This window comes from Wickerhamiella sorbophila (genome assembly GCF_002251995.1).
Source record: "Wickerhamiella sorbophila strain DS02 chromosome Unknown contig2, whole genome shotgun sequence".
Taxonomy (NCBI): domain Eukaryota; kingdom Fungi; phylum Ascomycota; class Dipodascomycetes; order Dipodascales; family Trichomonascaceae; genus Wickerhamiella; species Wickerhamiella sorbophila.
In genome coordinates, this window is record NW_020194005.1 from 1,782,542 (window position 1) to 1,807,522 (window position 24,981).

The 24,981-nt window shown below is 48.7% G+C and overlaps 16 protein-coding genes across 16 annotated transcripts; 9 read left to right on the forward strand and 7 right to left on the reverse strand.

The window, feature by feature from the left end:
• Nucleotides 1-93: 93 nt before the first annotated feature.
• Nucleotides 94-624, forward strand: B9G98_04293 (hypothetical protein; the record flags this gene model as incomplete). The annotated part of the gene is made up of 1 exon (XM_024810850.1): nt 94-624. One exon carries the CDS (start codon nt 94-96, stop codon nt 622-624), a length of 531 nt encoding a protein of 176 aa, XP_024666618.1.
• Nucleotides 625-1,641: 1,017 nt separating this feature from the next.
• B9G98_04294 (Zinc/cadmium resistance protein) lies at nt 1,642-2,787 on the forward strand (the record flags this gene model as incomplete). Its single annotated transcript, XM_024810851.1, has 1 exon — nt 1,642-2,787. The coding sequence occupies one exon, from the start codon at nt 1,642-1,644 to the stop codon at nt 2,785-2,787; it is 1,146 nt and encodes a 381-aa protein (XP_024666619.1).
• Nucleotides 2,788-2,950: 163 nt separating this feature from the next.
• Nucleotides 2,951-4,708, reverse strand: B9G98_04295 (Protein SKT5; the record flags this gene model as incomplete). The annotated part of the gene is made up of 1 exon (XM_024810852.1): nt 2,951-4,708. One exon carries the CDS (start codon nt 4,706-4,708, stop codon nt 2,951-2,953), a length of 1,758 nt encoding a protein of 585 aa, XP_024666620.1.
• A 692-nt stretch (nt 4,709-5,400) lies between these two features.
• B9G98_04296 (hypothetical protein) lies at nt 5,401-5,647 on the forward strand (the record flags this gene model as incomplete). The annotated part of the gene is made up of 2 exons (XM_024810853.1): nt 5,401-5,427; nt 5,474-5,647. 2 exons carry the CDS (start codon nt 5,401-5,403, stop codon nt 5,645-5,647), a joined length of 201 nt encoding a protein of 66 aa, XP_024666621.1.
• A 534-nt stretch (nt 5,648-6,181) lies between these two features.
• On the forward strand, nt 6,182-8,089 carry B9G98_04297 (Ubiquitin carboxyl-terminal hydrolase creB; the record flags this gene model as incomplete). The annotated part of the gene is made up of 1 exon (XM_024810854.1): nt 6,182-8,089. One exon carries the CDS (start codon nt 6,182-6,184, stop codon nt 8,087-8,089), a length of 1,908 nt encoding a protein of 635 aa, XP_024666622.1.
• Nucleotides 8,090-8,116: 27 nt separating this feature from the next.
• On the reverse strand, nt 8,117-9,160 carry B9G98_04298 (V-type proton ATPase subunit d; the record flags this gene model as incomplete). Its single annotated transcript, XM_024810855.1, has 1 exon — nt 8,117-9,160. One exon carries the CDS (start codon nt 9,158-9,160, stop codon nt 8,117-8,119), a length of 1,044 nt encoding a protein of 347 aa, XP_024666623.1.
• Nucleotides 9,161-9,320: 160 nt separating this feature from the next.
• On the forward strand, nt 9,321-10,397 carry B9G98_04299 (Conserved oligomeric Golgi complex subunit 8; the record flags this gene model as incomplete). The annotated part of the gene is made up of 1 exon (XM_024810856.1): nt 9,321-10,397. The coding sequence occupies one exon, from the start codon at nt 9,321-9,323 to the stop codon at nt 10,395-10,397; it is 1,077 nt and encodes a 358-aa protein (XP_024666624.1).
• A 49-nt stretch (nt 10,398-10,446) lies between these two features.
• B9G98_04300 (hypothetical protein) lies at nt 10,447-11,220 on the reverse strand (the record flags this gene model as incomplete). Its single annotated transcript, XM_024810857.1, has 1 exon — nt 10,447-11,220. The coding sequence occupies one exon, from the start codon at nt 11,218-11,220 to the stop codon at nt 10,447-10,449; it is 774 nt and encodes a 257-aa protein (XP_024666625.1).
• Nucleotides 11,221-11,494: 274 nt separating this feature from the next.
• B9G98_04301 (hypothetical protein) lies at nt 11,495-12,259 on the reverse strand (the record flags this gene model as incomplete). The annotated part of the gene is made up of 1 exon (XM_024810858.1): nt 11,495-12,259. One exon carries the CDS (start codon nt 12,257-12,259, stop codon nt 11,495-11,497), a length of 765 nt encoding a protein of 254 aa, XP_024666626.1.
• A 131-nt stretch (nt 12,260-12,390) lies between these two features.
• On the forward strand, nt 12,391-14,394 carry B9G98_04302 (Sigma-like sequence protein 1, mitochondrial; the record flags this gene model as incomplete). Its single annotated transcript, XM_024810859.1, has 1 exon — nt 12,391-14,394. One exon carries the CDS (start codon nt 12,391-12,393, stop codon nt 14,392-14,394), a length of 2,004 nt encoding a protein of 667 aa, XP_024666627.1.
• A 382-nt stretch (nt 14,395-14,776) lies between these two features.
• On the forward strand, nt 14,777-16,324 carry B9G98_04303 (putative metabolite transport protein GIT1; the record flags this gene model as incomplete). The annotated part of the gene is made up of 1 exon (XM_024810860.1): nt 14,777-16,324. One exon carries the CDS (start codon nt 14,777-14,779, stop codon nt 16,322-16,324), a length of 1,548 nt encoding a protein of 515 aa, XP_024666628.1.
• Nucleotides 16,325-16,454: 130 nt separating this feature from the next.
• Nucleotides 16,455-17,447, forward strand: B9G98_04304 (Phosphatidate cytidylyltransferase, mitochondrial; the record flags this gene model as incomplete). The annotated part of the gene is made up of 1 exon (XM_024810861.1): nt 16,455-17,447. The coding sequence occupies one exon, from the start codon at nt 16,455-16,457 to the stop codon at nt 17,445-17,447; it is 993 nt and encodes a 330-aa protein (XP_024666629.1).
• A 16-nt stretch (nt 17,448-17,463) lies between these two features.
• Nucleotides 17,464-18,147, reverse strand: B9G98_04305 (Vacuolar protein sorting-associated protein IST1; the record flags this gene model as incomplete). The annotated part of the gene is made up of 1 exon (XM_024810862.1): nt 17,464-18,147. The coding sequence occupies one exon, from the start codon at nt 18,145-18,147 to the stop codon at nt 17,464-17,466; it is 684 nt and encodes a 227-aa protein (XP_024666630.1).
• Nucleotides 18,148-18,205: 58 nt separating this feature from the next.
• On the forward strand, nt 18,206-20,362 carry B9G98_04306 (Pre-mRNA-processing ATP-dependent RNA helicase prp11; the record flags this gene model as incomplete). Its single annotated transcript, XM_024810863.1, has 1 exon — nt 18,206-20,362. The coding sequence occupies one exon, from the start codon at nt 18,206-18,208 to the stop codon at nt 20,360-20,362; it is 2,157 nt and encodes a 718-aa protein (XP_024666631.1).
• A 356-nt stretch (nt 20,363-20,718) lies between these two features.
• Nucleotides 20,719-23,004, reverse strand: B9G98_04307 (Flavin carrier protein 2; the record flags this gene model as incomplete). The annotated part of the gene is made up of 1 exon (XM_024810864.1): nt 20,719-23,004. The coding sequence occupies one exon, from the start codon at nt 23,002-23,004 to the stop codon at nt 20,719-20,721; it is 2,286 nt and encodes a 761-aa protein (XP_024666632.1).
• Nucleotides 23,005-23,590: 586 nt separating this feature from the next.
• Nucleotides 23,591-24,352, reverse strand: B9G98_04308 (hypothetical protein; the record flags this gene model as incomplete). The annotated part of the gene is made up of 1 exon (XM_024810865.1): nt 23,591-24,352. One exon carries the CDS (start codon nt 24,350-24,352, stop codon nt 23,591-23,593), a length of 762 nt encoding a protein of 253 aa, XP_024666633.1.
• Nucleotides 24,353-24,981: the final 629 nt, after the last annotated feature.

A 24,981-nucleotide genomic window follows, 5' to 3' on the forward strand; every position in this document is an offset into this window, starting at 1 on the left:
TGGCTTTCGGTCCGCTGCCCTTTGGACAGCTGCAAAGTAATCATAACTTAGCGCTTACCTTACCCCTAAAACAGGTGTGTATTTGAATCAACTATGGCAGAAGCCGATGATGTCGAGTTTTCAGACACCCCGTATGCAGCGTCATTTGCGCTATTCAATCAGGCCAAGCCAGAAGATCCTGTCGTAAAAACTGAGCCTGCTGCAGCAAAGCAGCAGCTCACACCGCTCGAGGACGATTCACGACAACATGCAACGACAAATATTGCAGCCGCACCCACTGAGTTTGCGGTCACTGAACGGGCTCTAGAAGAAGCATCTGAAATTAATAAAGGCCCCGATACTGCGCTAGCCGATGTTGTTCAGCAGACGCTGGCGAAGATTCAAGCCGCCAAGGAGATTCCCTTAGAAAAAGAACAGGAGTGGCAAGCCTTGCTAATGGAGATTATTGAGCCAATGCGCTCAATACAGTCACAGTGGAGGCTACTGGAGAAAGAGTACAGATCTTTAATAAAACCCCCTCAGGCCGCCCAACCCTCTTCATCTGCGGGCTATACAGCATATGCCGGCCGTGGTAGAGGTCGTGGGCGCGGCCGTGGGCGCGGGCGGTATCGCGGGCGGCCTTAGTCTTCTACATGGTGCCTGAAAGAGGACACACCCCACAGACAACGTTCATTTCTATGCTTACTCTTAAAACCGGGGCAGCGTCGTGGGGGATGGAGCACCAATACGCAAAACACTTGTTGGCTGAATATTTTTTGGCCTGTTGAGCAGGCGAGCACTTAAATGTCTAATTTATACATAGCTTCAAGCTAACATTTACCTTAACCATTTTGGTCTGTTAAACCGACAACTTTTTCCTGCAAGCAAGTGCAGAGTCGGTCAGACACTGCAGGGTTTCGTTTCTTTTAAGTCACGTGATGCTATGGTGTGTTTCGACAGGTGGTTTCTCGTATATCGCAAGACGGGGCAGACAGTAGTGCAGCTAATATTACGCTTTACCCGAGCATGGCCACTCTAGTTCAAAATTCGATAAATGTGATCTCAAAATCAGTACCCAGAATATCGCCCTGCACCAGGCAGAGTACCCTATGTGATAGGTAGATTGCATACGTCACAGGGTGCCTGAAAAAGTCGATCTCAGGAGCACGAAAAGCCGCAACTAGCCGCTTGATGTTGTGAAATAGGTACACGGATTGGTTGCTTATGCATTGAAGTTGGTGGTATAAAGCACTGTTTCTTCAGAACGGGCAAACTGCTGTGGCAAAGTGCGAACCCTGCCCTTTGCAGGAAAAATTTGCAGGATCTGCAAACATGAAAAGGCTGGACATCGCATTGAAGCTTCTATCAACTTGAATCTGATGCCACTCAGAGAGCACGAGTAGAGGTCGGGGCATCTAATTCGACCGCCCACTTTTTATACCACGATTTTTTTCCAGGAAAAAAAGGCAACCTAATGCAACCTACATGCTCGAGCCATATATCCTGCAGGGAGATTAGCGCAGGGCATTTGTAATCCCTTCTATCGGTTGTATTTTCCCAGAGGACAGAGCCATCCATTGCTAGCCTAGTCCGACCAGCACGAAAGACGGTAGATTTTGTTGCCGCGACCGAACATTTGAACTAAACTTTTAGTGACCAAAAATGAACAACTGGCACAAACTCCAAATCCTGGTCCTAATCCAGCTGATATTCTTTCTGCTGGAGCTCATCACCGGTCTTATGCTTCGCTCCCTGACGCTCATTGGTGACAGTTTCCACGTTTTCAGCGATTTGCTCTCCCTAGGAGTGGCAATGGCAGCCATGAAACTTGCAAAGGCCAAACCGGATGCCCGCTACACGTATGGACTCCGTCGGGCCGAAGTTCTGGGTGCTCTCATCAATGGTGCCACGCTGCTTTACCTGTGCTTTACTTTAATTATTCAAGCATTCAACCGGTTCTTCAACCCAGAGGAAATCACAAACCCCAAGTTTTTGGCGGCAGTTGGTCTGGCCGGCCTTGTATCAAATATTCTGGGTCTACTTGTTTTCCAAGATGGCCACGACCATGGACACTCTCATAACGGAGGAGGACATAGTCATGTTCACGGTGGCTCATTGCTTTCCGGGGCCGCTGCAGATGAAGAGGCATCAGCAGGTTTGATGCCTTCAGAAGCTCTTGCCGCTGAAGAGCGACGCTTGCTCGAGGAACAGCACTCTTATGGAGCCATGGACGAGTCATCCAGCCATATTAACCATCACCACTCGCGTCCGCGGGAAGCCATTAAAAGCAAGCGTCCTCTCAACATGGACGGTGTTTATTTACACGTCCTCTCTGACGTCGTCAACAATATCGTGGTCATCGTGCTGGGTTTGTTCGTTTGGCTCACGGACTTCTCCTGGAAGTACTACGCCGATCCTGCTCTTTGCATGTTGATGGCTGTTTTGATCACATGGGGAACCATTCCTCTCTGCGTGAGAGCTGCCAAAGTTCTGCTGAACGCTGCACCCCCTTCGGTTAATGCCGCCGAAGTGAAAGACGATATCAAGTCTCTTCCTGGTATCGTGAATATCCACGACTTGCATATTTGGCAGCTTAATGACGAAGTGCTAATCGCGACCCTGCATGTTGCCGTTTCTGCGCCCCCCGACAGCTTTAGCGAGCTCAGCCGAGACATCCTGCACTGCCTCTCTGAACATGGCGTGTCTTCGGCGACTGTTCAGCCGGAGTTTGTTGGCATTGCGAACGGCAGTCGCGAATGTGTAGCATATGGTAACACTTCATCAGGAGGACTAGCTACGGACGCATAACTGCAGAACTAGTTTTACTACGTAGCCTCCAGTATATATAATGTAAATTCTACAATATTGAAAAAAAAAAGTCAGAGGATGCACAAAAAGGAGAATGCCAAGATAAATAAGGAATTGAGAGGCACTTCCTCAGATGCTTCACGCTGTTGTCCGTTGGCCAAGTTTACATGATAACACATTCTTTGTTGGAATCATTGGACGCATCGCTTTTTAGGCGTTTGACTGCTGGTTCAAACCCGTTCGCCGCGGCCTTTTTGAGCCATTGCGTAGACATATAAATATCACGATCACAGCCCAATCCTTTGGAAAGCATTACACCCACGATATACTGCGCTTTCGGAAGGCCGTTGTGGGCAGCCCGTAAAGCCCATTCATACGCTTCATCTTCATTTACAGGGAAATGAGGTTCGGCACCTTGGGAATACCACGCACATAGAGCAAGTTGGCAACGAGGATCGTTGCCGAGAGCACCGATCGTGTAGTAGTGGATGGACAGAGCTGAGTCTTGCGGGCAGTTCAGTAATCCCATTTCGTAGGCCTGGCCTAGTTTGAATGCAGCAGGGATAAAACCCAGCTCGGCACTGCGGACATAAAGTTTGACAGCATAAGGAAGATCTTTGAATACAATGTCTTTATAACCAGCTTCGTAGATCTTTGCCAGGTCATAAGGGGCACGATTGTAAATTTCTGTGGCAGCGTTCACAGCTCGGGTTAGCCATTTGATACCAGCTAGTCGGTTGTTGGAATTGTCACTTATTCCTAGCCCGCCAAAGAAATAAATCATCCCCAGTCTATATAACGCACCTGGCTGGTTGCGAGCGGCAGCAGCCCTGTAAAATTTGAGAGCGCGACCAGCGTCTCGCGATGTTCCCCATCCTTCTTCCAAACATAACGCGGCACGATATGATGCCTCGCCGTGGCCATGTTTAGCTCCTAACAAAAAGAAATGAAAAGCCTGTTTGTGGTCAGGTTTTCCTCCAACCGCACCGGAAGAGTAAACATCTCCTAAGAGATACTGTGCATCTGAATGTCCTCTTTCTGCTAGTCTTCGCAGAAATGCTAGGGCCTCTTTCAAGAGTTTCTCCTTCAATACTTTTTCCTCCTCATTAGCGTACCCAGGCATCAACGCCGTCTGTACCATATACTGTGCCAGCTGGAATTGGATTACCGGGTCATTGCTCTTTTGGGCGTTTTTCCGATAAAGCTCAATGGTTTTAAGCCGGGGCATAAGCGCCTCAGAGTTTGCTCCCTCGTGTACGGCGGAGAGCTCGAAAACACGAGAAGACGACGAGCTGAACACATTGGCTCTTGGGGAAAGCTTTTGTTGAGGTTGGGGGCTCTGGCTACCAGTTGGCATCCAGAACTCTAAGGATGCAGAGCCAGTCTTGCGGTGACCCGCGAAAGCCGGCGAGGATTTGCGAGGTGACGGCTCTCGAGAGCTGCGAGCATCCGAATACAAGCTTCCCACATCTGGAGACAAGTGACGAATGTTTGCAACCATATTTGGGGTTGGATCCAAGTTGGGGACCTGTGAAAACCCGGATAAAGGCCCATCCGGCTCGGGGGAGTGAATTTGGGGAGGTGCCACGCCGTCTGGTGGTCCCATGGGGCCATCTTCAGGTTCATAGTCGTAATGGCTGCTATTATTATCAGGGATATCATTCACTGCGTAGGGCACTGAGCGCATAGTAACAGCTTTTGCTGGACCACCTGCCGAAGGGCCCGGAATATCGGGAGACGACGTATCCGTAGCGTACAAAATGGATCCAGCTCTGACCTCAGGGGCATAAGAGTAACCGTGCTCATAGCCGGTATGGTGCTTTACTTGGTGGTGGGCTAGAACGCTGGAATCATCCTCGCTGGGCAAGTCTGAGTCGGACTGGCGCCACGCTGTGCGAGAAAGGACTTGGTTGGAACTCATTGTTTGCGCAGTCAACCTTGTTTCTTCACCACGTAGACTAATGGGAACCAAACGTGTATTGTTTCTATAGCGGGGCCGAACCAAAAATTTCAAATTGCAATGCGCGTTTGAAACAGTATCTGCTCACCAAATAAGGGATGTTATATAGGAACTGAGTGGTAAATTATAAACAGCGTTTGGGTTAGGGTGACAACCCCGACGCTTGTTCGCGGCAGGCTTTGGGCCAAGGAGCACGAAAGGAGAACTATGCGGTTCAAGCATTGATTAGCTAGGTTGTAAAAAATATTATGCAGAGGTGACCAGTGCTTTCAGTAGAACTGGGGCTCAGAATAACCGAAGACGCGTTGTGACTATCATTTCAGGCTGCAGGGCTTCAGCCTCTGTTGTAGTTGCTTAATTTATCCATGACGGAGTGCTAGGCCAGAACCTATTGGAAATAGGTATTTGAAACGTGTTGTATGAGTGGTTTCGATTGAAGGACTTAAACCCAGCTTTTGAGCGAGTTAGTTCTAAAGATACATTATAGACGTTCTTCTAGTTGACCCAGCAATGATGGTGTACCAACAGATCGCGAGCAGTTTGCCGGTCGAATCCTTTCAATCTCTCGGCACCGTTCCCAGTTGGATCTGGGGCGGGGTATCGTGGTCGCTATAGAACCAAATTTTAGCTAATCAACCGACCGCTCAAACTCAATGAACCTCATTGCCAATTTCATATTTGTGAGTATCTTGTGATAACATGACCCCATAACGAAAGCTAACAAAGACCATATTTCTCATTTTCTTCTGTTCAGGAGTCTTATTTATGCTATGGAACTGGGCAATGGAAAACTTTGGCGGTAACCGCATTGCACTCCAAGACCTAAGTGGATACAGGCAGCCTCCAGAGGACGAAGAAGCTGCTATTTCGGGAGAAGGCTATCAAGACGAAGCAGAATAAAAAGAGCTGGTATTTATTTTATGAATTCTACATGCTGATCGCGCCCAATTCCATCAAGGAAAGCATCCGGGCCTGTGGCCGCCACGAAGAGGAGTACAATCAAGCGAGATCGCTTTGGTTGCAGGTGCACATGCTTTGAACAGCTCTCGTGCCTATTCTCTTTGTGTTTAGTTCGTACTTTGGGCGGAGCTTACAGTATTATCCGCGAGCACAGCCTGCGCATGCAGCCACTTTCGGCATACATGCAACACTAGACCGTGGCACTAATCCTGTAAATTAATCAAGTTTTTGAACGTATATACACGTGCTGCACTGAACCCCAAGGCCTGTTGAGCTTCCTAGTGACGTAACGTACTTTTCGCTTTCCTCAGGGTTAGGTCGCTACGATGCTCCGGCTCGCTGAGTTGGGCTCAAATGCACGTGGTTTCTGTGAATTTCGCAGCTAGCAGCTGTCAATTGTTTGAGCCCTGAAAATCCTGTCCTACCCATGCCCCCTGATATTTGCTACCAACCGTGCGTCAATCATTCATATGCATGCCAACTTGCAGCGGCACACCAGATAACCGATCTAACATCTCCCAGCTTAGGCTGTGCACATCCCCACTTCTCCAAAGCGCCCACGGAACACCATTGCAAACCGATTTGGAACCCAAGATGGATGCATCACAAGAGCATAACATATTTGGGCTTGAAAACTTTGGAAATACTTGCTATTGCAACTCCGTGCTGCAATGCTTGTACTACACGCTCCCATTTCGGAATCAGATTTTGCAGCTTGCGAAAGTTGATCGGCCGCCCCGCCGGGTGGTGCCTGGACTCAAACCCCACCCTATAATATTGGAGCTGGCTAACAAGCCGAAGGAGCCTGTGCAGCCGTTGGCAGCCTCAAAGGAGTCGTCTTCTCCCTCCACCGGGTTTGTCCGGGGTCTGTTTGGCAAGAAAGACCGCGAAGAATCAGGAGTCCCGATTCCTCCTCGAAGGGCAACACGGACTAGCTCTATAGCCGCTTCGTTTGCTGGCACTATGTCGAGTGCGGCAGCCAGCTCGCTGGCAAGTAGTGGCGGCAGTCTACCCGCGTTCCCAGACCCCGCGACACAAACAAGACCACCAAACACCACCGCATCCCAGTCTCCCGAGGCGGGCATAATTGACCAAGCTTTTCTAAGGGCCCACCCTGGACTTGAAGGTATAGACCTGGGCCCGAGAGCTCCTGGACAAAACGTACCAATCGTCGGGTTCACCGACGATGTTTTGGCCACCAACGAGAAACGCAAACGAGCAGCGCTAGTTCAGGGTCCTATCATCAATCTTGACCACTCCCTCTGTGCCGACTACAATTTGGATCAATCGCTATTGACCACCCTCAAAGATTTGTTCGAGTGCATTTCGGAAAACGAAAGTCGAACAGGAGTGGCTTCACCCATGAACTTTATCGAGACGCTCAAACATGAAAATGAACTTTTCCGGTCATCCATGCATCAGGATGCCCATGAATTTTTCAATGTGCTTTTAAATACCGTTATTGAACAATTGGACAAACTCGGCCGCGGGTCTAATTGGGCCCACGATCTTTTCGAAGGCCAAATCACCAGTGAAACTAGATGTATGATCTGTGAATCCGTCACACAACGTGACGAGAAATGTCTTGATTTCAGTATCGATCTGGAACGCAACAGTTCAGTGCTACATTGCTTGAACCAGTTTTCTGCCTCGGAAACACTAGCCGGATCCAACAAGTTCCATTGTGACCAGTGTGGCTCTCTTCAGGAGGCTGAAAAACGAATGAAGGTTAAAAGAGCACCCCAGATTCTGGTGCTCCATTTGAAACGTTTCAAATTCAGCGAGAGTGAACAGAAACTCGTGAAACTGCTTCACCGCGTGATGTACTCTCGCTATATTCGACTGCCAGTCACCACAGATGACTGCCCGACTCCGGAAAAGCTTTACGAACTAACCGGAGTTGTTGTACATTTAGGTCATGGCCCTCACATGGGGCACTACGTTTCTGTTGTAAATACGCCGAATGGATGGCTGTTGTTCGATGACGAAGTCGTCGAGGCAGTCGACAAAGACTACCCCTTTAAGTTTTTCGGCGATGGTACGCGGATGGCCACAGCCTATGTTTTATTTTTCCAAGAGACCACGCAAGAAAAAGTCGGACAGGAAGCTTTGCAAATCAGTACAGAGATTAGTGCAAACGACCACGAGAGCTTGTTCAGCTCCGACTTCCATTCCGAAGACGAGCTTTACGGGACTAGTACCGAGAATGTATCAGGTACCAGTGGCATGCCGCTGTCGCCGCCACCAAGACGAACCTCAGTTGCTACAAACCACAGCGGCAGTCCTCCAGAATGGATGGTTGGCACGCCCGAAATGAATCGGCGGAATACCACGATGTCACAGAAAGCTCGTGGCCTCTTCAGACGCCAATCCGTCAGCTAGTGCTAGAAATTTTAATTTATATTGCTACTAAAACACTGAAATATAATTATTGATTCGAGTCTTTTGGTTCTGGGCAATGCATTCGGCAATCCATGTGATATTACGAACTTCTTGCTCCGCGGCCCTTAGCCAGGCGTAGAATGTAGCGTATGTGAATTGCTGGGTAAACGCGTCGCGGCAAAGCTCCATTTCACGGAGATAGAAATGGTCCTCAAGGCTTTTCTGATTGGAGTTATCGAACAAAGATGCCAACTCGATAGGACCGAACGTCTCGATGATATTGCGCACTTGCTCGGGCTCGTCAGTCCTAACCAAATGGCTGGTGGCAACGGGGTAAAGCGAACCGAGAGCAGGCATTAAGGACTCGCGCTCCTCGCGAGACAATTCTGTGCCAATGGAGTTGAAGGCGATGTTGATAGTTCGGCGGTCAGCTTCAAATTCAAGGAATCGGAGCATGATTTCGTTACTGGGGGACGGCAAGGTTTTGCTGAACTCTGCGAAATCCTCAAGGTAAGCCTTGCAAAGCCGGTTCCGAATGATTTCAACATTCATGTCTGTAAGCTCGTTAGCCGAGCTCAGGCAGGTTTTGAAGTAGGGCGCTAAGGGGGTGTCAACAAGAACAGTGTCGTACAGGCCCTGTACATCCGTGGCAACACTCAGAGCCGGCAGAGTGTCGAACCAACCTAATGGCTGGCACCGTTCGAGAAGCTCACCGCGATCCCGGCTGTGCACCGTGCCTGAAATAAGCAGAACCACGTTATCAATCATGTAGCCGTAAGTAATATAGTCAAGAAGCGTGGACAATGGCTCTACTGCGGTAGTCTGAATGTAGCGGAATTGAGACACTAGCCGCTGAGCTGCCTTGTCCTGAAAGGCAGATGTTGGCAGCGGCGAAGGAACGTTTCCGAGAAAATTACCGTACTCGGTCGCAGATAGCTGCAATTTCAGGTCCTCCAGTGTCTCACACTGCGTCATATTCGTATACTGGCTGGAACTAATCAGGCCACTGCGGAAGCCGCGCACTAGCGCCTCTGCGTAGCCACTATCGATATTGAACAACAGTCCCTCCATGTGTCAGCACGCTAACCGGGGTGGATTTAGGGAGGAATCTATAACGAAACGTAGCAGATGTATTTGATATTTGAAAAAGAAGTTAATTAGAAATAGTAGACCAGTTGGCCAAAAAACCTATATTTCTTTCGGGTCGATGATCAACGCTTAGCTTGCTTACATGGACCTCGTGGAGTTGTTGGAAAGAGACCGTCCGGGTCTCGATGTTCACCAACCGTACCTAGAACGGCTCAAGACTTTACCACAAAGCCTTATTCCAAATGAAATGAGCCACCTGGAGGACGGGTTGCAAGCCATCCAGAAAGCCGTGGAGTCCCTGGGTGCGAGCCACCACGAGGACTTTGTCGCGGCAGCGTCTGGACTCGATGAGTTGACAGGGCTCATTGGGGAACTAGAATCATTGGCTGAGCAGACAAGAGAAAAGAGTCACAAAGTCCTTCTCCCCCCTCACCGTGCGTATACATCTACAGAGCATGTTTTAGCTATTGAACTGGCCCTCTATCACCAGATAGACAAGATTCAGGAGATCCTCGAGCTGCCGCAGTTAGCACAAAGCTGCGTATCACAGGGCCATTACAGCGCAGCATTGGACATTGTCGCATTCGCCGGTCGGCTGAAAACGCGGTTTCCCGATATCAAATCGATCACAACGTTGGTGGACGAAGTCGACAAATCAACCGGAGCTATGCTGAATATTCTCATCCGGCTGTTGACGGAGACATCGCATTTGCCGGCCTTGATCAAGGCTGTTGGGTTTCTGAGACGTATCGATCCATTCAAAAGCGCCAAAAATGCCACCAAGCAACTCCAGTATGTGTTTCTAGCCGCCCGCAAAGAGTATTTATTTACCCAGTGGTCTACTTTGGATGCTGTGAAGTCTACTCCACATCTCTATCTCAAACGCTATGTGGAGATGTTCCGTGAACACGTCTTTGCTACTATCACATCTTTTAGTGCAGTGTTTGGCCAGACAACGCTGCAGGTATCCGAATTTGTTAGAGACATTGTCATGATCCATATGGCCAGTACCCTGGAAGATATGGCCCCTGCGCTGTCATCGACGGACCGGAGTAGCTTATGGTTACAATTGGCGTACTGCTCGCACTCATTTGGCCGGGTGGGTGCAGAATTCTGGCCGCTTCTCAAAACCGCGGCACCAGTCGACGAATGGAAGCAGGCGTTCACCAACCAACAGGAAATGGCCCGGACCGCGGCAAAAACATCAGGAAGTAGATGATTGTATAAATCTAATTTAAATGCAGAATTGAGAAAGGAACAACATGCCGTCAATGAATCGATGACCTCGAAGACATGCGGCTTCTTCGGCTGCGGCTGCTTATGGACAAGCTTTTTTTGCGTTTTGGCTCTTCTTCCTTGTGATCTGGGTCGCCATTAAGCTTTGGAGGCTGAAATCGAAGCCAGGTAAGAAAAGTGGGTACATCCTTGGCAATCTCAGTAGCAATGGCCTTTCGTTGGGCCCATTTCGGCAGCCAGCCCCCGGCATCCGAGGTCTGGGCCATTGTCCATTTGATCGTTCCATTGTCCAGGAGTTCCACAAGCTCAATGGACACATAAATACCTTTTGTTGCATCTACTGGTATTCTTCGTGGTAAAGAAAGAACCAGGAACTGTTTCTCGGGCACCGTCTCTTGCGCAGTCAACCAAATGGCCATGTCACGTGCAGACAGCGGCCCCGGCAGCCTATACCGAACGACGGCACTGTTCCAGTCCGTTAGTATCGGTGGCACTGTAAGAACTCGATAGGACTCTATACTTTCAATGTATCGAGCTTCGTTAGCAGTGTGGTTTTCCATTAGGTACTTCCGAAATTTGCCATATGATTGCTGTTGGTGATAAGATACCCGCGCGGCCCAGAAGTCACGGTTGATATGCTGGGTATACAAATTCACATCGATGGTGGTATTGGCTGGCCCATTAAGCACGATAGCCGGCGTGGGGGCCCATTCTTTCTCAATATTGGCCATATATTCAAGAGCGCGCTTAATCGCCCAAGATGCCACTGGCACCTCGTCCACAGAGTACTCTCTTAATTCAAACATGGCAGCAGACTAGTAGTCCGTGCGAAACGTGTATGTACAGCTGCGCCAAACTGTGTTCAACCGTACAAGCGACTCTTGTCGAAATCAGAGGAGAACCCACACTCAGCAGCTGGGAGGATTTACTTGCAGGAGCAAGCCGCGCGTCTCGGAATCGAAACTGCCGAGAGGTATATATGGGGAAAACACGCAGCAAACACCACTAGCTTCGTTATAATGTACAGAAATAAATAAATAGCACTTTTTTGATGGCGTGTACCCAGCAGTTGGGACTTGCCTACGGGTTAAGCTTCATGTAAGTTGCAAGCTCGGACGACGCCTGCAGTTCCAACGCATCTTGGCCATTATCGAACTTGTCGAGTAATTTTGTTTCCAGGTCCTCCAGCTCAATTTGAGCCTCATCCTCGCTATCGTCGCTGTCCAATCGGTCCTCGGTTTCTTGGGGTTCCGCACACACAGGGTCCGCGTAGACTTCAAAGTACTGGTCCAGCATATAATCGACATCTGCTTGGCCGCTTGGACAGAACTGGCAGTAATAGAGAATACATTTGAGTCGTTCGACGACTGCCTCTTCTATACTTTGAGCAGCTTCAGCGGTCAATACGCAGTTGAACCGTTTCATGAGGGCCGAATAGTTCAACAATGATCCGGATCCAGGCACAACTTTAGAGAATTGCTCTGCCTCGTTCTCGGTCGTCACTTCTTCTTCATTGGTTTCAATCGCCGCTGGTATGTCTAAGTAAGTGAGGGCCGGGAGAGAAGGTTCATTCTGTATTGCACCCTGGAGCAAACCAAGGTACATTTCACACTCGGCAGGGCTTTTCTGGACAAGGTTTGCAATCTTTTCTAATTGCGAGATCCCTTTACGGCCAATTAAGCTAACAAACACCGCCTTCTGGTGTTTCGTCCACCAGGTTTTTTTTGCAATCTCGGCCGACCCTTTGCCAAACCAAACAGGCCCGTCCTCAAAGTCCTCTACATGCTCCAGACAGGACTCAATCAACCCTTGATTTTGCTCATGTGGTCTGGCAAATTTGCTCATCTGAGCATGTAGTAGTAACGCGGATAGAAAAAAAAAATTTAGGTAAGACAATCCTTTCTTTCTGGTGCAGACTCCCAGAGGCGATGCTTTCATTAAAAACGGGGATTCGTTCTCCGCTATTTGCTCGGTTCATGTCGAGCAAATTTCTTATTTTGGACCCCAGAGAAAGCGGCATTCTGCCCCGTCGCCGCCGCCAGCAAAACACAGTGAAGGCCCGGAGCTCGAAGATCGTTATGGCAGAGGCTCACGAACTCGACCGACAGCTTCAGGCAGATCAGCTCACAGCTAGTGCCAGCAAAGAGACGTCTTCGCTTCTAGATATGGTTGTTAGCCAACTCCAAAAGCAAAAGCCATCTTTAAGGTCGGTTTCCCCAAAGCAGTATCGCCAACTTTCCAACCAGCTGAAAAAGGGCTACACCAAACAGCAGCTACATTATTATCTCAATTCACAGAATTTGCATGCGTCTCCTTCCGCACGCAAATCCCAACTCATTCAAAAAATTCTGGATGAAGTATGGAAGCTGGATAAGAACCTTGAGGATGCTGCGGGATCTGCTCTGGTTGAAAAAAATATTCTCCTCACTGACAGACTACTTTTTCTGTTATCTATTCAAAGCGGTCGGTTGATTCGAACGTGGACACGCTCCGGTGCTCGAGTTTGGTTGTTACCGGGAGAACGAGAGCTTTTAGTTCGAGCCTCTCAAGAAACCTACAATTGGATTGTTGCCTCTTTGCACAACATGGAGGAAAACTTGGCTGTGGATCGTACAGACCTTACTCATTTTCGGGCATCAACTGAACTGGATTGGAGCACTGTCGGCCTCATCCAAAGACTGAGCGAGGTTTTCTTTGTGCTGGAAGATGGTCTAGACAGTGAGTCGCTGATCTCGTACGCCCAACAGAAACAAAATATTGATCTGGCTCGCCAGCTTCTTGTAAATATGGTTCCTTTACCCAACTGGACATCCAGATCGTTCTTGTACGACATTTCGCCCGATAATTTACAGAAATGTCAGTTTTCCAATTTTGGTGATTCGGGGACCTTGGACTGGAACGAGCAGTTCAAACAATGGTCACGATGGGAAAAGGTCAAATGCCGTGAGCCAATCAAGCTAACGCCTTCTGTGCTGCGGCCGCTCAATAAAATATCGTTTGGTGACGAAGTGGAAGAATCTCAACTGTCTTCTGAAAAAGCTATTGCTGAGACGATGAGCTCCAAGCTACAACTCACTGGCCCAGATAGCCTCAACACTATCACAGCCACATTTGGCTATTTATTGCATCAAACAAAAGGCAACACGGTTCTACCTAACGTCTCTATGCCCAAGACATTCGCTACGAATATTCCTTTGGTGTCTAAAGTTATTGGTGACCTTCCCTTGTATGACGCGGATGTCGCAGTGGGCGAATCGGATCCAGTCGAAGTGTCGGCCTCACCAGAAGTTCAGTCTAAACAGCAGGATCTATGGGATTTAATCCTTGGTGCTAAGGATGACCAGGGTAAGACGTTCACAAGCAAACGCCAGGACCTTGCAACTAGTGCTGCGAACATGCTGCAGATCAAGCTTATCCCTAACCCCTTCCAGGAGGGAGAGCTTCACCACAAGTACCCGCCTGTGGAGATCTGGACAGAGGTTGGCTTCAAATCTGTGCGGGCCGAAAACGCCAGAGCGGTTGGGGTGGCCAGGGAAGACGACATCCTGGTCTCTCTACCCAATGGCATGTCTGACTTGAAATTCTCGGTTACAAATACCACAGACATTGAGATCAGCCCATCGATTGAAAAGTTTCTGCATGCGTGTGCGGTCAGTCCCAGCGGTGCGGTAAGGTATATTCCATCCACAGTGGACCTCGAGATTGATGGTGCGGTAGTCAACTATCATTTGCATTCTGTTAACTCCCGCACCCAAATAGAGCTCAACTACAAAGGATCTATGGTCCAGTTGGCACTGGTTGACGGTGGAAAATTAAGTGGTCGACGGATTGATGCGACCCTAGTCCTTCACCAAGCTGCGGGCGATGAACCGGTATCGCCGGAGGAATTGGAGCTATTCGTCACGCGGTCGCTGCAGCTTGTTGGAGATATGGATACTTCTAGCGATTCTATGGATCCAAGTCTTGTATTTAATTTATAAACTGTACATAGTTTATTAGCTCCTTCATGAACAGGGTTTCAGAAATCACAACTTTAGTTCATAGGGGTTTGGGGTAAGGGTGCATCACGAGCTTTTCACTGCAAGTCAAACCGCCAAAGCAAGCCAAGACATGGTTCCTGCGCCTGCTCTTGGCTATGCCTTGGACCTTGTGGTTTTCTGTCATTATTGGAATTTTTTTGCGGATGTGCACTCTTCACCTGGCTCTACATGTACTGGATTAACTGCCTGATTTTTACTCAGGCACGTGGCTGGTGCCGCGCATGAGTTAAACCATGCGTTGCGTCTAAAGTGCAGGGTTCCCCACGTGCGTTCAGCCTTTAAAGTTCAGAGCACACCAGATATTTGGAAGTCAGATAACAGCATGGGCGCCCAGGACTCTGATATTGTTGTTCGCCCTGTCGATGAGGAGGCTCAGGGCTCTAATGAGCACGTAACTGCGAGCGGTCGCGTCCTGAACAGAAACTGGAAGGCATTCTTCAACGTCATCTGTGCTGGTGTGGCTTTGATGTCCGATGGATACCAGAACAACCTGATGACGGCAAACAACTTGGTCTTTGCTGCTAAATATCCTGAAGTTTACAACTCTAGCATGTCTACACGCGTCTCGAACTCCCTTCTCATCGGAGAGGTGATTGGCATGATCGTCATCGGTCTGTCGTGTGATCTCTTAGGAAGAAAGGCAGCTATTGCTTTGACTACGTCTTGTATGGTTATTGGCGGTATTCTAGCTACTGCTGCCCACGGCACTACGACAACCGGTATGTTTTGGATGATTATCGTCATGCGGGGTGTAGTGGGTTTTGGGTCCGGTGGAGAGTACCCCGCATCTAGTACATCTGCATCGGAAGCGGCAAATGAGACAGTCAAGAGGCGGGGTGGCACGTTCGTTTTGGTGACGAATTTACCACTGTCCCTCGGAGGCCCTTTCTGTATTATTGTGTTCTTGATTGTTTGGGAAGCCGCCAGTGGCTACCAAAACCTCAACACCGTCTGGCGTGTCACATTCGGTATTGGCTGCATCTGGCCCTTGGCGATCTTCATTTTCCGATGGCGTATGTCGGTGACAAAACTGTACAAGAAATCTGCCTTCAATAGCCGAGCGATTCCTTGGCTGTTGGTCTTCAAATTCTACTGGAGGAGGTTGATCGGCACCTGCGGCGCGTGGTTTTTGTATGATTTCATCACGTTCCCCAACGGTATTTTCTCAGGCACCATTATCAACAGCTTGCTCAAAGGTGAGAAAAATATCGAGCGGACGGTTGAATGGCAACTGCTTCTAGGTATAATTGCCATTCCCGGTGTTTTCGTTGGTGCCTGGCTCTGCGACCGCATTGGCCGTAAATGGACCATGTTGATTGGATTCTCTGGGTATCTCGTATTTGGTCTCGTTATTGGTATTGCCTACGAGCGTCTTTCCAAAATCTTGGGTCTGTTCATCGTTTTCTACGGTCTCTTCAACTCGTTCGGAAACCTAGGGCCCGGCAATATGCTCGGACTGGTCAGCTCTGAGTCGTACGCTACCGGAGTGAGAGGCAGCTTGTACGGCCTGTCTGCGGCGGTTGGCAAGGCCGGTGCTGCTGTCGGCACTCAGGTTTTCAAGCCTATTCAGAACCACCTGGGCAAAAGATATACCTTCATTATCGCTGCATGCATCGGTGTTCTAGGAATGATTGTGACCTACTTCTTCATCCCTCATTTGCGCGAGGATGATCTCATGATGGAAGACGTCCGCTTTGCAGAGTTCCTTCGGGCTAACGGTTACACTGGCAGTATTGGTTACATGGGTGAGACCATCGACGATGAAATTGGGGACAACATCTCTGTCAGCGGGACCAGCGATAACGAGAAATACAATGATCTCAAGACCGTTTCTGCTGAAGTCTCGTCAGTAAAGTCTATTTCTTCTTGATAATTTATAACTTAAACGTGGTTTATGCATAGCGCAGGGTGAGGGTAGGCTAAGGTCCCCGGAATATTAGCTAACTGAAAGAAATTACAGACCACTCTCACGTTATAGTCCCGACCCGACCGCCGCTCACATGTTAGGCCGAGGGCTGAGGAGAGGTTTTTCAACCGCTCGCTATCTCTTACAAAATTTGGAGGATGCCAGGAAGTCGACACTGACTGCGATTGTTGACCAGTTCAGGGAACCTGTCGCCTATGCCGCCGGTTATGGCAGCGGGGTCTTCAGTCAGGGCCTAGCCCAGCGTAACTCGAATACGCAAATCGATCTGATACTCGGGGTCCAAGACCCGGAAAAGTGGCATGCTAAAAATATCGAAGCTAACCCGACGCACTACTCGGGGCTGAAATACTTTGGTCCCTCGTTTATTACTTTTGTTCAGGACAAACTAGGTGCCGGGGTGTATTTCAACCCGTTCTGTTCTATCAACGGTGTTAAAGTCAAGTACGGTGTCGTGTCCATCGATCGCATGCTTGATGATCTTCAAAACTGGCGCACATTGTACTTGGCCGGTCGAATGCATAAACCTTTGCAGATACTACGATCTGACGATCGGATTGATAGTGCCCAAAAAGTGAATCTGATAAGTGCCATGAGTTTGGCGCTCATGCTACTCCCAAAAATATTTAGCGAGCGCGATCTTTACATGAAGATCACCAGCATTTCTTACATGGGCGATGTGCGAATGGCGATTGCCGAGAACCCCCGTAAGATCCAAAACATTGTTGACAATCAGTTCAAACATTTCCGTCGACTCTATGGTCCAATAATGAATCATTTCGATCTGGACATTACCGGCTCTATAGATCCCCTGGCCAGCTTGGGACCAGAAGCCAAGGGGGCAGCTTTTGAGCACAACGGCTCATTTGACAAACTGCGCAAGACTCTGCCGCCCTATTTCGAGCAAAAGCTTTCGAAAAGCCCATTCAGTCAACAACTGGTCACGTCGGCAGTGCGTAATACTGTCAAGTGGCCATCTTTTACCCAATCTCTAAAAGGCATCTTGACCGCAGGGGTTGGCCGCTCTGCTGCGTATTCTGTAGAGAAACTAAAAAAACGCTGGTCGTAAGTTATTAAATTCACTATTAGGTTCGTTTCAACGCTGCAAATCGTGCCATTAAATCATCTGCCTTGGGAGGTGCCCCGGCGGGACCCCCAGCTTTGTCTACTGATCCCGAGTCTGGCTTTTCATTTGCGGTGCTTTGCTTGATTATTTCAGGCTCAGGGCTGGCCGGTGGCTCATAAAAGCCCGATACTCGCACCATGTAGGCCTTGGCAATTTCCAAAAGGTACAGATCAACTAGCTCGGCTGAAGGCGCCTCAGTGTGAATGCGCTTCATGATTTTTTCCGGGACTTTACCACTGGTATTCTCAATTGCATCAATCACAAACTCTTTAGGTAACAAACTCACAAATAACTCTCGGAGACCCAGTAGTTCTTTAATATCTGTATGAGGGGCGGCATAAATAATAACAGTCACAGCCTCTGAGAGCCTTTGGTCTAGCTCTGTGCGCTCGATCATTGCAATACGAGCCAAAGTAACCTCACAGTACAGCTCCAGCGCCTCGAGAAGCTCTACGTAGATGTCTTCATTGATGATATTTTCCACCCGGATTCTGGCGCTTGATATCTTGCCTTTCTCCATTAATTGCGCCATTTCTCGCCGACTCAGCTTCGCTAATGCCGTGTTTTTATCTTGCAGCAGCTTCAGCCGGTTGATAGCAAGCTTGAGCTGCGCCTTAAGACGAGGCATCAGCGGGATAGGCATTTTTGCTGACTAGAGAACGAACTGGTTTAAAAAAAGAGTGGAGGGTGTGGCTAGAAGGATGGACAAACAAGAGCTGAAAAGACAACGTTTGGCCAAGTGGAAAGCGCAGCAGGCTGCCAAAAAAAATGGGCCGACTCCATTGAAATTAGCGGTGCCTAAACGGACCCAGAACCGGATATCTCTAGAGGGCGATGAACCGGTAGTCAAGAAGATAAAGCACGACTCATCACAGTTTGATCTTGATGAATTTTTGAACAACCTGGAGCAAGACAATGGAATTGATAATACAGAACTTTATGAAAGCGGCTCAGAGCTCGACGAAGCCGCACCGGATGCGGCAGTCGATCCTTTGCAGTACCTCCAACAAGTTGAAAAAGGCAAACGAAAAGAGATTACCAAGGTTGATCATTCGCAGATACCATACCACGAGTTTCGGAAGAGCTTTTACAGACCCCCGGAGGAGCTGGTTCTGGGAAGCGACCTTGAAATTGTCCGAGAGGCATTAGGAGTTACAGTGAAAAACGATGAGATGAAACTAGCTCCAGTATCAGAATGGGAACAGTTAGGCTTGCCTACGCCTTTGCTGGAGGTAATTCAGTCGCGATCAATGTCTAAGCCTACGCCAATTCAGTCGCAATCCCTGCCATTGATCATGTCTGGTAAAGATGTTATCGGCATTGCACCAACTGGGAGTGGGAAAACAATTGCGTTTGTATTACCACTGATCCGCCAAGTGCTAGATCAGTTGCCTGAGATCTCCGGTACCAAGGCCATAGTGCTTAGCCCCACTAGAGAATTGTGTTTGCAAACGTACAGAGAAGTTGAGCAGTTCGCGAGCTCTTTTGGTATCGTTACTTTGGGTGCTGCCGGCGGCACCTCAGTAAAACCCCAAATTGATGCTATTAAACGAAATGTCGATATTATTGTCGCTACGCCAGGTCGCATGATTGATCTGTTGGCGGCTAATGGCGGTCGTATCCTGAGCCTTCGCAGTACGACACTGATTGTCATTGATGAAGCAGACAGGATGTTTGACATGGGTTTCGCGCCCCAGGTCAAGAGAATTATACAAAATGTCCGGCCAGACCGTCAAACAGTAGTCATTTCCGCAACGTTCCCACCCCTGATGGAAAAGCACATCCGCCAGATCTTGGTCTCTCCAGTACTCATAGAGGTGGGTACTCGCTCTTCTGTGTCGCAGGATGTAGATCAGGTAATTGAGGTGATTCCTCAAGAGGCCAAATTCTTGTCATTGCTAAAACTTTTGGGAGGTTACTATAAAGAAAAATCCGAGGGCCAAGCGATTGTGTTTGTTGATCGTCAAGAACCTGCGGATCAACTAGCCGAGCAATTGAACGCAAAAGGCTATAAATGTAGGTCCATCCACGGCGGACACGAACAGTCAAGTCGTGACGAGACGTTGTCAATGTTCCGCAAAAATGATTTACCTCTGCTCGTAGCCACTTCAGTTGCAGCCCGTGGACTGGACGTAAAAGGGCTTGGCTTGGTTGTAAACTACGATCCACCGAATCACCTCGAAGACTATGTGCACCGTGTAGGAAGGACTGGTCGCGCTGGACAGAAGGGAAAGGCAGTAACGTTCCTTACTTCATCTCAATCTCGTTCGGCTCGAGACATCGTTAGGGCCCTCAAAACCAGTCGAGTACCAGTTCCAGAAGAAGTCACCAAGCTAGCTGCAATAGATGCACCTGCCGCCAAAAAGCACCACTTGGTTGGATTCGGAGGAAACGGATTAGAGAAACTGGATACAGAACGATCAGAAAAGCGCAAGGCTCAGCTTGACGGCGATAAAGCCATGACCCCGCAGCCTGATTCTCCAAGCGATGAGTCCAGCGAAGAACCTGAATCTTCTCTCAAATCAGCCGAACCAATTGTAAAATTGGGCCCTGCACCAGGAATAAAGGGTCCTGCCACGGCCAATTTCCATACCACCCTGGACATCAACGACTACCCACAGGCTGCGCGAATGGCTGTGACCTCGTTCCAAAACCAGTGTAAAGTTATTGAAACCTATGCTGTTTCGATCACAAACCGAGGAACATTCTACCCCCCTGGCAAAGATGGTCCCGATAAGCTCTACCTAGCTATTGAAGGCCCGACCGAAGCAGCGGTTTCCAGTGCCTATTACGATCTCGCGAGCTTACTGCGCGAGGGCATTGATAAATCAGCCAAAGTCGGAAAGTATTCTGTATAATAAAAATCACATAATATACGCTATCTAAGACGCTTTGGCCTGGTTTCGTCGTCATGTTTCTTCTTACGGGCCTCAGCTGCCAGCGCTGCGGCGTCGCGAGCATTATCGGGCTTTTCGTTCATTGCTTGAGGAAGTGAGTGACCAGCGGCCTTCTTCGAAGCCTGAGGATGCGCAGGCTTGCTCCTGGGCCCCGCAGGCGCGGTCTGTGGCTGATCTCGAGACGCGCTGAAGCAGTTGCCCATGACAAAGCGATTATGTAGCTCAGTTGGTAGAAGTAGTGTAAATCTAGCGTTATACAACCAATATATAGAATAGAAGGATTGCCCAGGCCTGCCGTGGCAACAAATTTAACTTGATCATGCGTAACGGTGGTTGTTGTTGTTGTTGTTGTCGTCGTTCAAAAGTCCGTCGCTGTAGTCATTGCCATAGCTGTAAGACTGGGGTGCAAGTCCGCCCGCGGCACCAGCTGCTTGGTGGTGACGATACAGAGGGTAGTCACTATCCAGATTTTGGTCATTAGTGGGGTACCTGGTAACTGCAGGTTCAGGCTCGTTACCATAAAGGCTACGGGATGCAGCATCGTCTGCCCAGCTTGAATTGTCGTGGGTATAATGCACGAAAGACTCTCTGTATCCATCACGAGCTGTGCTAGCCAATGCATCAAGCTCATTGTTGCCTGTCTTTTCGCCAACATCTGACATGAACGCGTCGCGATCATCACGCATGGGCTGATAACGGCTATCAGGTTCGCGACGAACAACGGCCCAGACGCATGCGACAATGATCATAATCAGCAGAACCAGGGAAACCACGGCGTTCAAAATGAAGAAAACAACACCACAGATGGATGCAGCAACATCGGCCTTTTCACCGAAAAGCTGGCTAAAGAATAAAAAGAAAATCGAGTTCACAAAGCAGATGACGGAAATGGCAATGTTAAAGCCATTTGTCTTCTTGTCCATATATGGCTTGAACCAACACAAGGCAACCATGTATATCAGTTCCACAACGAAAATAAGGACTGCTTGAACTTTACCATTCGCTTGACCAAAAGCAATAACTGCCGACTTGACAAAAATGTAGCCGATAAAGGGCATCAGGAACCAATAATGGGTTGCACGATACTGAACATACAGGAAGCCCCAGCGATTCAGAATCTCGTTATTACCGTACAAAATGTAGGCCGGGTTCTGGAACATTTTGGTGGATTTACGAGCGAGTAAAACAACCTTGGTGGTAGCAAACAGAAGCGATGCGGCAACCACGGCATAAACAACGGCTGCAGTAATAACTGTGGCAATTGATGAATCGTTTGTGAACTCCCAGAGGCACATGACCGAGAGCATAGTGAAACTTATCAAAAAGTAACGGTACAGGACACCTCGGGTGTACCCATGCCATTGTTGGCGATAAGGCAAGAAAGACTCGTTGCTGATACTGCCAGTTTTGACAAGTAACTCAAGAATGAGCTTGAGCGATCCAAGCAGGACCACAATAAGCAGACCAATGAAAGAGAAAAAGACAGCGCTTGTCAGAAACAGGTTGGTCAATTCAATATTTGCCATGAACGCGACACGTTTGATTCCCTGCAAGACCAAGGTCTTGTTCACAAGACTTGGATCCTTCTCATTTGTGGTTGTGTAATTCGAATTCGTAGAGACAAGCCGACGAGTGAGCTCGTGCTTGCCTACCTGCTGAACAGGCTCGAGTCCACGAATGAACTCGACACCTTTCCATAACTGGAGTCTGCGCAAAACTTTCGCAGTCATTTCCAGCGCACGTTTGCGGTGACGATAAACTGCAATAGAAATAATTTGCTTGTTGGGTAAAATGTTGGTAGGTGTTCCCCCCGTAGACCGCACATACCAGGTGAAAATCTTTTGCATAAACTCAGTCTCGATAACACCCATGGTCCAAACAAAGTTCTCGACCCATGCCGCTGCAATTGGAGGCAAGCGGTAAACTGCCATCATGCCAATCACAGCCACCGACTGGAAGTATGAGAACAACGACACAATGTTTGCCGTGATGTGCGATGCAGTAGAAATATGGCCAAGCATAGACATAACTGCCGCTACAATGATCCCAATGATGATGGCAATAAACAGGCCCCACGAAGCCCATCGCGTTTGCACGGTCTTGAAATTGTCGAGTTGGGCCTCCACGCAGGCAATGGGATCAGAGGAGTTGCTCTGGTAAACCCTGACACGCACAACACCATCCAAGTTAGGCATAGTGTATGCGATGCCCGGAATCGCCTTCGTAACGCTTTTGGGGATGTCGAATGTAGTGTCGACTTCAAAATGTCCCGGAGCAATCGGGCAGAGCGTTTTGGACACCGAGCAGGAGTTAATGTCTTTAGTGATTACATTGATTCCATACGCAATAAGCTGAACTCGAGCTGTGAAATTGCCATCAATGTTCGAAATCGCGGATGCAGAAATGTTTGCAACCCCCTGGTCACCATCAAACAAGACATTGAAGCTTTTGGCCTGGAACTGGGAGTTTTCCATACACGAAAGTAGAGCACTTGTTCCAAGTAGTTTGGATCCGGCTACTGTGTTGGCTGAAAACAGTAGCATTGCCCACAAAAGCGCCATGAGGCGCGTGGACACGCTTTTGCTAAAGTGCCTGGAGGACATGTCGGAAGGCTGGGTTAGTCAGTTCTCAAAATAGCATCAAGAGCGCGGGGGCTCGTGTCTTGGAGGCTTAGGCTAGATTTTCTTGGCTAATGCTAGTCAGTATCGAGAAGGTTTAAACTGAGAGCGACTTCTTATGAGTCCTTGTTTTTCTATGTACCGCTTATTATCGATCACCTCCTCTTACCCTAATAAATATTAATTCGGACGTAATTAAGACGCACCCCACCTACTACTTAAAGGGGCTGGAGTAAATGCTTGTTCAGCAGCGTGATGTCGATTAGTCATCGGGGAAACACTTTATTTTCCGATCAGAGCGACAGAAATAATACTCACATAATTATGAGGTTTTTTGACGATTGTTTCAAGTTAGGAACTTCATGCAACAGATTTTACAGGATGTAAATTATAGTTAATCTCACAGGATACCAGCCAAGAAGATAGTTACCAAAAGCAGACCGCGTGCGATGTTCAAGCTCGAAGTTGCGAGAAGCTGGGTCTAAAATTCAAAAATCGTGGGCAAAAAAAGGACGAGCGAACCAAGAAAAGTTGAATGAATATGTTCCTGTTCGAGGCAATTATCGATTGATCAGCACCGTATACTCGAATCCGACTGCTGGCTTGGTGCTGAATCGTCATGGGCTTTTGCTCGTCTTTCAGCCCGCTGGATTCTAGCCGCCGCGATCTTTGCTCTCTCCTGCTCCTCATACTTTCGGCGCAGGTTGTCCTCCTCAATTAGCATAGCGATACGCTTGCGTGATCTTTTGACAGGATCTACGATTTCGTTGCCGAAATCATCATAAATAGTGCCGTACTGCTTCCTACACCGCCGACCTTTCTTCTTGAGCGTGGGCTTAGAAGCCTGCTTGCGATCAGATTCCGTGGCTGGTTGGTATTCTTCTACTTTAACCACTAGCTCCAATGGTGACTCCGGGCGGCAACTCACGCTTCCAAGAAGAACTGAATGGGGTACCTGAACAGGTGGTTGTGGGTGTGTGACATTCAAGCCAAACAGAGACTGCGAGGCCCAGGCAACTTCGTCCGCGCTCTCATATAAATGTGCAGGACTGTGGTAACTCTGAATATATGTTGCAGTAGGTTTATCAATCGTAGACCACTCGCAACTCAGAGGCTCACTTGGCATAGGGGGCGATGGCAACGAGGCCATCGGATGATATTTAGTGTTGACCTCACAAGCAGGGAGCTCACTAAGTTCTGGTTGCATCTCCGTAGCGGTAGCTGCTGGTAAGGTTTTCGTGTGATCTTCGATGTTCGGTAGGGTATCTGTATCGGCAAGGGCACCATACATGTTGACATACTCTAGCTCACCGCCATAAAAGCAGTATGACATTGTACGTCCGACCAGGAAAGGAAGGGCTACACATTCAGGGCCCCGGCCCCTTAAATACCTCCTTGAGGTGTCAGGCAAACCAGGCTACCCAGCTACTTGCATCAGCTGCAGGCGGGCCATACATGACGAGTACAGGCGCTGTACTATTAGCATTTGCCAATAAAAGGGTTCGGGCATATTTCGCTGACGTGACACTGGTAATCAGCGGCCCCCACAGATGGGTTATATGGAGCCCAACTTTAAGGATACACAACAGCGACACTTGGATAGCAAAGTTACATACATGCGGGTTATTGTTGCGCCACTCCGAAAAGAAAGGACCCAAAAATTGCTCCGTTTCCTGCCCTTAATAACCAGCTTGTTCGGCAGGGTTTCTTCAGCTGCAAGCGGTCCTCTGCCGTCCCAAGAGGGAATACAGGAACTGCAGCTTACAGAGGGGAAACTAAGATCCATGAACGCCAGTTTTCGAACCGAGATCTGACATACACGGTCTCGGGATATATACGTCTCGCCTATTTGACTCGATCTATGACTGTGGAAGACCCTGAACTGCTGCTTCCTGACTCGAAGCCGGCATGCATGCATTGCACAGCCCCTCTAGTCTATTGGGCACAGCAGACCTGCGGAGA